This window comes from Austrofundulus limnaeus, unplaced genomic scaffold (assembly GCF_001266775.1).
Source record: "Austrofundulus limnaeus strain Quisiro unplaced genomic scaffold, Austrofundulus_limnaeus-1.0 Scaffold68, whole genome shotgun sequence".
NCBI lineage: Eukaryota > Metazoa > Chordata > Actinopteri > Cyprinodontiformes > Rivulidae > Austrofundulus > Austrofundulus limnaeus.
Window position 1 is genome coordinate 592,218 of NW_013952470.1, and position 13,228 is coordinate 605,445.

The 13,228-nt window shown below is 39.1% G+C and overlaps 1 protein-coding gene across 2 annotated transcripts in view; it reads left to right on the forward strand.

The window, feature by feature from the left end:
* The window catches only part of mtor (mechanistic target of rapamycin kinase), an 82,929-nt gene that overhangs the window by 65,370 nt on the left and 4,331 nt on the right, over nucleotides 1–13,228 (forward strand). Inside the window, exons 38-53 of one of the 2 annotated variants that reach the window (XM_014010340.1) lie at nucleotides 1,484–1,601; nucleotides 2,064–2,261; nucleotides 2,379–2,479; nucleotides 2,653–2,749; nucleotides 3,674–3,772; nucleotides 3,869–3,991; nucleotides 4,369–4,551; nucleotides 4,657–4,791; nucleotides 6,095–6,269; nucleotides 8,848–8,983; nucleotides 9,973–10,120; nucleotides 11,090–11,212; nucleotides 12,219–12,301; nucleotides 12,380–12,452; nucleotides 12,540–12,614; nucleotides 13,015–13,150. In XM_014010340.1, coding sequence (XP_013865794.1) covers nucleotides 1,484–1,601; nucleotides 2,064–2,261; nucleotides 2,379–2,479; nucleotides 2,653–2,749; nucleotides 3,674–3,772; nucleotides 3,869–3,991; nucleotides 4,369–4,551; nucleotides 4,657–4,791; nucleotides 6,095–6,269; nucleotides 8,848–8,983; nucleotides 9,973–10,120; nucleotides 11,090–11,212; nucleotides 12,219–12,301; nucleotides 12,380–12,452; nucleotides 12,540–12,614; nucleotides 13,015–13,150 — 2,003 coding nt within the window. Of the gene's footprint in view, nucleotides 1–1,483; nucleotides 1,602–2,063; nucleotides 2,262–2,378; nucleotides 2,480–2,652; nucleotides 2,750–3,673; nucleotides 3,773–3,868; nucleotides 3,992–4,368; nucleotides 4,552–4,656; nucleotides 4,792–6,094; nucleotides 6,270–8,847; nucleotides 8,984–9,972; nucleotides 10,121–11,089; nucleotides 11,213–12,218; nucleotides 12,302–12,379; nucleotides 12,453–12,539; nucleotides 12,615–13,014; nucleotides 13,151–13,228 lie in introns of those variants that run through there. The other variant, XM_014010341.1, reaches the window with a different exon arrangement.

Sequence of the window (13,228 nt, forward strand, 5' to 3'; positions counted from 1 at the left end):
ATCTGGTGAAAATTTCATGTCATTAGCACCTCTAGTAATATATTTACTGAGAAAAATGGTGACGTGTTCAATACTTATTTTACCCGCTGTATATCGAAAATGTCAAAGTTTTATCTAATTATACAGTATTATTTCCTTTTTTTTTTTAGGAAGCTGAAATTGGTTTTACAAAATCAAAGCTAGCCTTTTTAACGCTCTAAACTCTTGACTTTTTTCCCGCCGACGTTGAAGTTTCCATTCAGCCCACTAATGTAGTCATTAAGTTATTTTTACTGACATTTATGCCTTGGACATCTGACCTCATTAATTTTACAGTCCACAAAAGTTTGTTTTTAACTAATAAATGGCAAAAATGCTTTTATTTATTGCAGAACAGCCTATAAACCAATTGTCTAAGCTGCACCATCATATTTCTAACAGAAGCACTCGGAGAGTGCAAACCTTCGCCAAGTCCAATTTCCCCCATCCTGTAATAGAGTTAATGCACAAAAGCAGTGATGGAAACACATTTGACGAATAAGTTCTCACGTAGCGAACATTCAAGCAGGCAGTATGCACGGGATTTCTTCTCGGTGGAGTCGAATGTAGAATAAAAAAAAAGTCAAGACTTGTCACCCGACTTTATTCATCGTCAAACTGGTGTTGGATTAAGCTCCTAAGTTTTCATCAGTCACATTTCAYCRTGTAAAACGTCTGTTTTATCCCCTTGTATGAGTTTGTAATGGTTTGACTCTCTTTATAAAGTGCTTCCTGGTACCATCGGTTCATGAAGTGAGTGGGTCAGCGCGACCGGAAACATTACCTCGCCCCTGGTCTCATTTAAATAATAAAAATGAACAAACAAACAAACAACCTCCAAGTCTGAAGTCCACCGCACCTGAGCACGTCAGTCCTCCTCCTCGTTCTTCATCGATCTGTTTACAAGCCTATGACAATGTGGTGTGTTTGAGGAAGTGGGGAAAATAGGTTTCATGGTGCGGTCACGCACTTCCTGGTCACAAGACGTTCTCTAAATGCGCACCAAATGTGTAAAAATGCGCACATTATGGCAAGACTTATTCATCATTRCATCAGGTTTTAACATTACTTTTATAAAGTTTGAAGTCCGTGCTGTGTAATCCAGTTCWAATGAACACTGAACGCACTCACTGTTTTTTTACAGAAGCCCTGTGAAAGCATCACAGCTTTGCTGATCTCAGAGGATTAATCGAAAAAAAATTCCTGTACCCGCATCATGATCCGGAACATCACCAAAATTTAATGGTGTGTTCCTTGGCCCAGTACCCACATGTGTTAAAAATGTCATGACAATCCGTCCACAGGTTTTTGGGTAATGTTGTCCACAGACAGAACGACAGACAGACAGACCGACACACGCGACCAAATACATTACCTCCTTGGCGGAGGTAATAAGTTTTAGAAATGTTTTCTTTGTCAAACTAAATCTCTTTTTTTTTTTTATTTCTGTGTTCCCTTCGTGCAGATGTTTCTTGAAGTTAGGGGAGTGGCAGCTCAGTCTGCAGGGCATCAACGAGAGCACCATCCCCAAAGTTCTGCAGTATTACAGCAATTCCACTGAGCACGACCGCAACTGGTACAAGGTCAGTCCCTGCGTCCCACCTTTAACCTTTCACCTCTGACTTCTCAATGCCTTCCAGCTGTGTCAGCAAATATTTAAAGCCCCTGTGTTATTGTCTTTCAGCAGATTTTATGAGTTTAGTTCTTGTTTAGCTTCCTCGTTAAATAGTGATACATGTGGCTCCTCTTTCCCTTGGGGGTCTTGGATCAGAATAGAGCTTCTTTTTTCTTTTCTTCACCAYGCCTGTGATGCACATTACAGTTGTCTCCTACTCTCTTCTCATCCATCTTCAAGCGCTTCTTTAATTTGAAACTGTTTAATAGCTGGTTGCATAACCCATCAAACAACAAAGACTTGATCTTAAATTACAGCCCCATGGAAGATTTTAGTCCAGATAAAACCAGAGAACATCCAAAACAAATGTGCAAGTTATTTCAGAGGGTTAACTATTAGGAATCTGGAGCTTTTGCCTTCTTTTCACCAGGCCTGGCACGCCTGGGCTGTGATGAATTTCGAGGCAGTGCTGCACTACAAACACCAGAACCAGGGGCGYGACGAGAAGAAGAAGCTGCGGCACGCCAGCGGCGCCAGCGCCACCAGCGAAGCCAGCAACAGCGACAGCGAGGTGGACAGCACCGATCACAGTCCGGTGCCCTCACCTGGACAGAAAAAGGTCAACGAGGTGGGAGTCACGGATCATTCGCTTTCTGTTCCTCTCCATGATTTCAATTGAGGCAAAAAGAAATGTAGTCGTGCATTAAACRCATGTGTGGTGTGCTGGTGTGCTGTTCTTCTGCAGGACCTCTCAAAGACTTTACTGCTGTACACTGTTCCTGCTGTTCAAGGATTCTTCCGCTCCATTTCCCTGTCCAGAGGGAATAATCTGCAGGATACACTCAGGTGAGTTAAATGACTGTAACACAAACAGGTGGTCAAACAGAATCTATTTGCATCAATGCATTGCTGATAAGCTCTGTGAGTATAGGAGGACCTCTAGTGGAGGATTGTATAATCCAATATAGCTTAGAGGGGAAATATTCAGGTTTTCTTTCTCTGTTTTTCAAACCTTTCAGGGTTTTGACTTTGTGGTTTGACTACGGTCACTGGCCTGAGGTGAATGAAGCTTTGGTGGAGGGCATCAAAACCATTCAGATAGACACCTGGCTACAGGTAATGCACATATTTAAARGGATTTTTATGCACTAGCGTTGAATAAGTGTCTTTATCAGTGTGAATGCCTTATGTCATTCACACTATTGAGATCATTTTTCCTTACATACGTTATTTGGCCCCTTTCTAGTTCCACAATTTTTATGCTATTTCAACAATTCAGATATCAGAAAGTTCAGCTCTTTCATGTCATGCCTGCTATGACTTTTGGTATTTCAGCGATTTATACTTTTTTAGACGTTTCACTTTTTTAGCCACTTTTTTCCCATTGAAAATGAATGGAACAACATAAAATCCTTCAAATTGTTTCTAAATCTTTACAGAACCTTACACGGTTTGTTCTGATTATGTTCTTTTTTTACTCCCTTGTTGAAATTTTAGCTAATTATTTTTGCTAATTTTAGCTTTTTTGTTCTATTTCAGCTAAAATTCTGCTTCTTTCTGCTATTCAGTTTTTTTCTATTTTTTTGTGCTATTTTTTTGCTATTTCTGCTTCTTACAGATGCTTTCYGTTATATTTAGCTATTCGCTGCACTTTTAGCTAATGTTTAGCTGGTATTAACTAATTTCTGCTAATTTTAGTTATTTTTTCTTACAGTTACTTTCTGCTTTATTCAGCTATTTTAACTTTTAGCTTCTTTATGCTATTTCAGCTGTATTTTTGCTCATTTTTCTGTTTTTCTGCATTTTTTTTGCTTCTTTCAGCTTATCAAGTTTAACTTACAATAATACTTTTGCTATTAAACATTTTCAGCTCAATTTCAGCAGCTTTCAGCTAAAGTTTTCAGCAACAGGCATTCACACTAGCATTCCTCTAGTTCTAAGTAAAAAAAGACAAGGTTAGGAAGTGATAAAATATAAACCTTAAAAGAAGCACATTTTTTAAAAAATAAATTGAGCACTTGGTCTTTTTTTATTTTTTAGGTGATCCCTCAGCTCATTGCTCGAATCGACACGCCTCGAGCTCTGGTTGGTCGTCTCATCCACCAGCTGCTAACAGACATCGGGCGATATCATCCACAGGTACTGTTGTTTTTACTGCCCCAGGGTTTTTTTTATTCCACACAATAAAACAGAACCAAGACTARAACTTAGTGTCCATTCTGTGTTTACCTCCAGGCTTTAATCTACCCGCTGACYGTGGCATCCAAGTCCACCACCACTGCCCGACACAACGCTGCTAACAAGATCCTGAAGAACATGTGTGAACACTGCAACACCCTGGTTCAGCAAGCTATGATGGTAGCCGGGTTTAGTCCAGTTTATCAAACTWTATAAAATCATAATCTTTAATCTTAAAAAAGTTGAGCTTCTATCAGCTTGTAATGCCTGACCATAAGAAAAAGTGTGTTTTCTGTTGATCTAATATTTGTGTTTTTTTACCCGCCTTTACATGCATTTTCAATTGTAAATCAAAAAAAATGTTGAGGAAAAAAAAGTTTCTGCATTGGAGTTTTATCTGGATCAAAAACCCTGAAATCACTCCTCTGTTATGATGTTCTCTGTAATATAAAAGGCTTCAGTTGAGCCCTCGTGTTGTTTTAGAGGCTCAGTGATTTGCTGTGAAATTAATATCAGAGAGCAGATTGACCTTTTATTTGTTGTCCTCCTCCATTCAGGTGAGCGAAGAGCTTATCCGAGTTGCCATATTGTGGCACGAGATGTGGCACGAGGGCCTGGAGGAAGCCTCTCGTCTTTACTTTGGCGAGCGCAACGTTAAGGGCATGTTTGCTGTGCTGGAACCTCTGCATGCCATGATGGAGAGGGGACCACAGACCCTCAAAGAGACTTCTTTCAATCAGGTGTGTATCATCTCGGTATAAGGTTTAATGAGGTTTTTGCGATCGCAGTGCCACAGAGGGTGACCTCCTAAGGCAGTGGTCCTCATAAATAGCTGTTTTTTGCAGGCTTATGGAAGGGATCTGATGGAGGCTCAGGACTGGTGCAGGAAGTACATGCGCTCCGGGAACGTAAAGGATCTGACGCAGGCCTGGGACCTTTACTACCACGTGTTCAGACGTATCTCCAAACAGCTGCCACAGGTGAGTGGAGTCTGTTTATTTCTGTGGGTTAGATATAACTGTGAAAATTTGACATCAAAGAATGTTAGTAAAATTAATTTTTACAAATATTATTTTAATCACTTCTTTCTATACATTGAGTCGCAGGCATCTTAAAGTACCTGTGACATGTATAATCCTCAAATACAAAATCTTAAAGGAAACATTTTTATATTTAAGAAACTTGGCATAATGCACATGAATTTACCCATTTCGCCACATAATTGTCATTTTCGTTTCAACTTGGTTCAGTCAAAGTGAAACAGGAAGTGACATCAAAGGGGAACTCTGTAATTCTCTGGTCTTTATTTAATGAAACAAAATTATTTGAACTCCGACTCTTCTTTATTTCTCTGACGGTGACTCAAAATAATCTAAAGAAACATCAGATTCTTCTCTAAAGTCTCATTAGCCATTGTAGCAATRCTCTGTTCGTATTTAGACATTCCCCTTTGACATCACGTCCTGTTACTTCTCATGCAAATATCTCAACAACTGTTCATTTCAGCAGCGTGAATTTTTTTCTGACAATATGTTATCAGTGTTATCTTCCCAAAAAATTCTTACAAAAATTTCATGTCCCAGGCACTTTAAACCACATTAAATCTGTATTTACTAACTATAAACATTCTGTCTTTTTGAGCCCAGTCATGTTAATACCCTGCATGTTTAGGTTATAAAACATTGCCGTCATGGGTCAAATGTTTTAACTTAAATAACCCGTTTAGATGCTTTTTGAAAGGAGTAGAAATTGAGCTGATTGATGTCATCCCTCATGACTATCATTACATTGAAGTGACATTAGGCATAGCTCTTACTCCACATAATAAATGGAGATGGAAATGCTGTTTGTCATTGTGGCGTGGCCTTGCTTACGGCGATGCTTCCTGCTGGGACATTACAGCACGCAGCATGAAAAACACAGCAGTATAATAACCTGCTGAGAGCAGTGCAAATATTCTCCCACAGGGTATTACCACAGAAATAAATCATCACCGGGATGCAGATTTAGAGCAAGTTTGGGTGAAAACGTGGTCGCAGTAAATCAACAAATTTACAAATTAAAACCCAAATAGGCAGGAAATAGATGGAGAAAGTTCCAGAGGTCGTAATGAGTGTCGGATCGCAAATAAACAACTTTTTTGAGGTTAAACATTAACTTCTACATAAGCCAGTGTCTGGTTCCATTTGCTCGTAGCTTTAGGCTTTGTTTTTGTGCACAACAGTCTCAAAACCAATTGTCTCTTTGTGTTCTACATCCTCACCTCATCAACTTTTCCCACAGCTCACCTCCCTGGAGCTACAGTATGTGTCTCCAAAGTTGCTGATGTGTCGGGACCTGGAGCTTGCCGTGCCCGGCACTTACGACCCCAACCAGTCGATCATTCGCATCCAGTCCATCGCCCCCTCCCTGCAGGTCATTACCTCCAAGCAGCGCCCACGAAAACTCACCATCATGGGTAAGATGAGGAGAAAACTGCACGAGCCTTGTGTTTCAGAAAGCATTATATAAGGAAAGTAGATTAAAAAGTATTTGTGGCGTTGTGCTTTTTCAGGCATGAGCCGCCACATCAGGAAGAAAGAAAAAGTCAATAATAATAATAGAATCTCTACCCGAAACAATAAGCAGCCTCAGGGACGTGGTTTATTTAATATTCATCAGTCTAGGCAAAGTTTTCTGTTTGGTTAATTTATTAAAATAAAAAAAGCACATTCTCTAACAAAACAAAATTAAAAGCAGAAATGAATCACAGTTCCCACACAAAAAAGGCTCAGTTTTCTATCAGCTTTGCATCAAACAAGTCATCTATTTTTCATTTTCTATCTGCAGAAAAACAGCACAGATTGATCTGTCAAGAAACCCATCGCTGTACATCAACACTGAATTGAATATAGAAATAAATAATAGAAATAAATCATTCTTACACTGTCACCTACTCTGCTGTGTGAAATAAAATATGGCTTTAAGGATCATCTGAAATGACACAGGTGTATAAAGTCACTTTGTCTTGAAGCCAAATCCCTACGTTATCAATCACAAACAGTTCAGCCTGCTTCACACCTTTCACCGGACGGTTTGATACCTTGTTCTGATGTATCCCATCAGCGTGACACAGCACACTGTGTAAAAGATGATAGCCAATAAATCAGCTGACCTCTGGAGCAAGACTTCAGATTAATACCTGTCACCCACTGCAGGCAGCTTAGATTTACTGTCATTGCTTCGTCCCTGTTGACGCACGCACAATGTTTCTAACGGAGTCCTTAGAGGCAAGCGCTGGGCAGAACACAAGCATTGTTTGACTCTTTCCATTAAGATCAGGCAAAATCTTATCAAGTGCAATTAACTGTCAGAAAAACTGCCCAACAGTTAATAGTTGACAGTTTGCAATTACTGCAGTTAGTTCCATGTGATGACGTATTTTTGTGTGCGACACACGATCAGGCGTGCATGTGAGCCCACCGGTAGAAAGCAGTGCAAAGCAGCTAATGCTAACCCTAACCCTATGAACATATTTAATCACCTGCAACACCAACATAAACTGGAATACAAGGAAAAGTGGACCAAGGATAACTATACCAACTATACTGCTTTTTGGCCGAAACTGCACAACCCTACTTTACATTAAAATTATAATGTAGTTTATTAAAATAGTTTCACCTCTGGTAAGACATGGAGTCATTTAGGAACATTGTCAACAATTCAGGAAAGGTTCACACATTTTCCTTGAAGGAATATTTATATAGCTCTGTCTTTCCTGACAGAGTTTAAAATGACAGTTGTAGCCATTTTGATCAAACCTTCACAACACGCACTGTATTTGTAGAGAAACATTCTCGGCAACTACCACATCAGATTTTAGTGAGTAAAACCATTTTGTGTTTGGACCAGCAGTGATGGCAGTATTGAATTGGATTGACTCCAAAATAGGGCTGCACGATGTTAGGAAAATCTGCGATGTGCGATATCAGTGCTTAATATTGCGATGACGATATGACTTGCGATAAATGAACAAATATGTATGTAGTGTTCTTTCTGCTCTGGGTTCAAAGCCCAATAAAACAACMTAAAACAAACTTTTCATTTCCATTCCAGCCTGAATTTCTTTTTTTAATTGACCCAAATACATGAAGGGCTCCATTTGATTGGTGAAATATTTCAAGCTTCCATCTGAATGTCAAAACGCATAAATGCAAACTTTTAAGTCAACCATTTATTGCAGTTTATGCAGTTGTTGCGATCTGCATTTTGCACAGGCTATTATTGCGATGACGGTGAATTTTTGATATGTTTTGCAGCCCTAGTTCATRAGATATTTTGCTAACAGAACTCACAAAATGAATGGCACTTGGAGCATATGTTGGGGCTGACTCTCAGCTGTCACCACACCAAATTTTAACTCAATATTTGAAAAATTGATTTGTATCCATTTTTGTGTATTTGAAAGTTAAATAGCTGTGGTGGCTGTCTTCAGTGGGATTAATTCCAAAAATTAATTATTGTAGATAATTAATGAATGGACATTTTCACGTTTCATTAAAATGTGCCTAGTGGTTTGAGATATTTKAATAAAAACAGAGTTAATACATGTAGTTATTGGGTAAGGTTTTGAATGAACATCTTGTACRGTTTGTTAAATCTCAGAATGTTCGTTAAGGATCCAAACATACACACGTACGACACTGCAGAAAACTGTAGTTGTTGTTTTCTTTTATTGAAAATTTATAATCGTACTGAGTATTGAAAGTTTTCTCATTACCACATCATGCTCAAAACCCCCAGTAATGGAACACCACCACCCCGAAACCTATTCTGAGAATAATGTGCTTCTTATGAAATAATTTATTTCCTACTGAAACTTGCCAGACGTTGCCTCAGGTGATGGTAGTAGAGATCACAATGCAGAACAGCAAGGGAGCACCCCTGCAGATAGCAGCCAGCACTGCCAAATGCTGGCATGTAATTACCTTTACATTAGTCAGTAATTCGCTTTGAGCAATGTATCAATAATGTATTTCATGGCTCCATCTCTGCAGGAAGCAACGGCCATGAGTTCATGTTCCTGTTGAAGGGCCACGAGGATCTGAGACAGGATGAAAGAGTCATGCAGCTGTTCGGTTTGGTCAACACTCTGCTGGCGAACGATCCTGCATCTCTGCGCAAGAACCTCAGGTAGATGCACAGACAGGTTCTCAGGCTGGAAAATCGCACACTAGCACCTTTTTCTTTGTTTTGTTTTTTTTTCCGCATAAACACTGGACCGGTTGTGAGAAAAGTTTTCTGTCTTTGTCTTTGCGTTCTCTTTCGCACAATCAGCAGGACATTTTCAGTTTGAGTTTCCCTCTTACTACTGGAAGCAGCAAAGCAAAAGCAAATTTCATCTGCGTGCTCGTCATGAATTTTTCTGACAGTTCTCTGCTCTGTTCTAAAACCAAATGTTATGAAGACGGCGTAAACTTTGCACAAATTTGGTTCCAACTTATTTAACATTTGCCATCTCACATAACAAGCCTTTAAAGGGGAGTTATTATGCAAAATTGGCCTTTTTTTAGCTTTATATCATGTTACAATATCATTCCCTCATCAAGAACAGAGAGTGTTGCTTTGACTCGTTCAGACACGTTTGAGAAATCCTTGAATCTCCTGCGGTAGCCATGTGGAGCTGTGTGAATGCTTGCTGGTACAAAGCTCCGCCCATGTGAGCAAAGCTCCGCCTTTGTAAACAAAGCTCCGYCTGTTTACGCAAAGCTCCTCCCCGCAGCTCAGTCTGAAGCTGAGCTCCCGCCCCACAGAGCACCCCTCCCCCAAAAGCCTTGTTTTAACTATATGCTGAAGTGGGAGTGTTAGAAACAGTAGGGAGTTCTTAAATAAACAGAGGCCAGTTTCAAGATGTTTAAATAGACTATGATGCAAATTAAATATAGTTTTGATATGTTCAGTATTTTCATAACWACTGACAGTAACATAGTYACTTGATTGTAGTATAGAATTGAACTATATGCCTGGAAATTAACCCCCCACCCCCCCTTAAATAATGTTTTTAAACTTTTTTAAACTAGCTTTTAAGAGTCTATAGGAAATGTATGTTACACATCCTGACAAAGAAGTGTGTATGTTTGTGTGTCTTTGTGCGTACTTCCGCTCTGCGTCGGGGTCATCAGTATTCAGCGCTACGCCGTGATCCCACTGTCCACCAACTCGGGCCTGATTGGCTGGGTACCCCACTGTGACACCCTGCATGCCCTCATCAGAGACTACAGGGAGAAGAAAAAGATTTTACTCAACATTGAACATCGCATCATGCTCAGGGTGAGAAATCACTTCTGAACTCCAATAAACACACACTTCCTTTGTTTAAAGTTATTTTGACAGGTTGGTTTTTTATTTAAACTTTGCTTTTCTTTAAATTATGATTATTTAACAATTTAAAGTTGTGCCAGCAATCACATTCGCAAGATAAATTCTGCTAATTTATGTGTAAATGAGCTTTTTTTTGTGCCAACATTTGGTCTCGTTTAACAAACATTTGTAAACTTGTTTTCCTGTTAAGACATCTATACTAAATGGATTTAATGTCGCCCCTAAAACAGGTTTCCAGTAATTATTTAGAAGAATAAAAATCTTTTCTTAATCAAAACACATTTGCAGACCTCGTCATAACATAACTACATATTTCTTACTCTAAATTCCCAATTAGTCAAATGAGTGTGCATGATTCTTGTATAATTGTCAATTTAACTACATAGTAAAAGTAAAACGTTTGTTTTGTATTCAAAACAAAGAAAAAAAAAGATCAGACTTGTTTTAAATTTCAATTAAATTTAATGAATAAAAACTCTTTTTAAACAGCAGAGYTTTGAAACTCTAGTTATTAAATGTTAGACATAAATTGACTTGTAAAATGTTTTTACCTCCTCCGTCTACTTTAAATACCATCCTTTTATCTGCTCCTAATTGTGTTTTCTTTTTGTATGTATATAGATAATTTTTTTCTGGAAATGACTTTCTTGTTTTGGGTATTTCCATTGTTCATCTGAGTTTCTTTTAAGTAAAAAATTAACACCACCCTGCTGTGAAGCTGTGATATTTAGAACACAGTCACTCTGGCGGTGACAGCTGAAGTTAAAAAATGAGCAGCTTTCTGTTTAGAATGATTCCCTTGAGCTCTACCATCATTTTTCTGTTTTTAATCTGCTGTTTTCAGCCTCGTCTGGCAGCAAGTCGTAGATAAAGAGGAGTTTAAACTGTGTGTGTGTGTTTTAAATGTGTGTATTTCAGATGGCACCAGACTACGACCACCTGACGCTGATGGAAAAGGTGGAGGTGTTCGAGCACGCGGTCAACAACACTGCCGGAGACGACCTGGCYAAACTCTTGTGGCTGAAGAGCCCCAGCTCCGAGGTGAGAAGGGGGTGGGGGGACTTGATGTTTTTCAGTGCAYGTCCTCAAATCTTAGTGATTTCTGGGTAAAAAAAAATCAAGTTCTCTCAGTTAGGTAGCAATTAACCTACAGATTTACCCAATGAGGTGCCCTAATATCTGTGTAACTTCAGTACTGGGGTTTAGACTCTACTCWCAAACCAATGATTTCATTAACAAATGCTTAAATTAAATCTATTTTAGGAGCATATTCTGCATTTAGCACCCTGTTTATTTGTATTAACTTTCTGCTTCATTGTTCTAAAACAAAAATAGATACGGCATAGCGGTAGCATATATTAGTTTTTGAGTTACAAGCATTTTTCATGTCTAAACACCCCCTTTTTAGATGGAGCCCCCTCCTCAAATATGGCGTCTATTGTAAARCCGTTGGCTGGCGCAGTGTAGGTTGAACACATCTACAGTCCTGCTAAATTTAATGTTGATCAGTGCAGCCTAGGGTTGGACAAYATTGGCAAAAAAATTAATTTGACGATTAATCCCCTGGATTCCCTGGACGCCCTTATGTCCTAGTCACRTGACCARTTTAGTGGGAAAGATTTGCTTTTTGTAATAATCTGTTCCAAATTGTGTCAAAATTACTGACTTCAGGCTATAAATCAATTTTTAAACTGCGTTGATAGATAAGTAAATTACAGAACTTTTTTTTTTATGTTTGTCCTATTTGAAGTGGAGAGGAGCAACGAGCAGACGATTGATACGATTAATGCCACCAGTCAGTTAATCGTATTAATGGTCAAGTGCCAAAAAATAATCAAATAATGTTTTTCTGGTGATTAATAGCACACGATACGATTATGCCCAACCCTAGTGCTGCTGTTTCTGTGCTGCGGTTGACCAAAAATCACTGAAAAATAAATAAATATATATATATTTTTAAAGTACGTAAACAATAAAACCCCCCACTTCGCGTGGGAGGGTCACAATAAGAAGAGCTCTCAGAATTCAGGTGTAATTTCTCCTCCAGGTGTGGTTCGACAGGAGGACCAACTACACTCGCTCCCTGGCTGTGATGTCCATGGTGGGCTATATTCTCGGCCTGGGCGACAGGTGGGCTTCTCACTACAAGAAGATCAATGTTCACCTTTAAAAACTTCTCTTATTAATAATGAGATTTTAATTTTCCAGACATCCATCCAACCTGATGTTAGACCGGTTAAGTGGCAAGATCCTTCACATTGACTTTGGAGACTGTTTTGAAGTAAGAGGAGGTTTTCTTTCACTGTTTTAGTCTATGATTGAATAGTTTTTAAATCTCCTAACCTCCTCCTCATGATGCATTAAACAGGTGGCAATGACCAGAGAGAAGTTCCCAGAGAAGATCCCGTTCAGACTGACGAGGATGCTCACCAACGCTATGGAGGTAGAGCTCACTACTGATGCTGTTATCTCAATATGTGGACTCGTTCAACACTGAGTGTTTTACAGAGCTATAAACTCCACAAATATTCTTATTATCCAGTTTCAGCTGCTTTTTCTAAGTTTGATGAACAAAATAATTGGTGGTCTTTTCCCAAAGTTTTATTCAAAAGTTATGACTCAGTGCGTTCTGCACTTAATGAGGAAAGAAGAAAAGGCATTAAAAATTAAAGCATGAAGAAATAGGAGCTTTTTTTTACAACTTTATCTTTTAGTAAAAAGCTTTTCTTTTAGTTTTGAGTGTGTGTAGTAAGTAAAAACGTCAGAATCGCTTTTCAGTGACGATGGAAACTTTTGCCATTGAAGACCTTTTGTTAGCAGCGTCTGCATTTCTTTCTGTTTAGGTGACCGGTTTGGATGGGAACTACAGGATCACCTGCCACACCGTGATGGAGGTGTTGAGGGAGCACAGGGACAGTGTCATGGCTGTCCTGGAGGCCTTTGTCTATGACCCCCTGCTCAACTGGAGGCTCATGGACAGTAAGCACCTGGTTTTAAATCCGCACACGTATCAGATGTTTGGAAGTTGTGTTGTAGAATCCAACCTCACCAAAAATG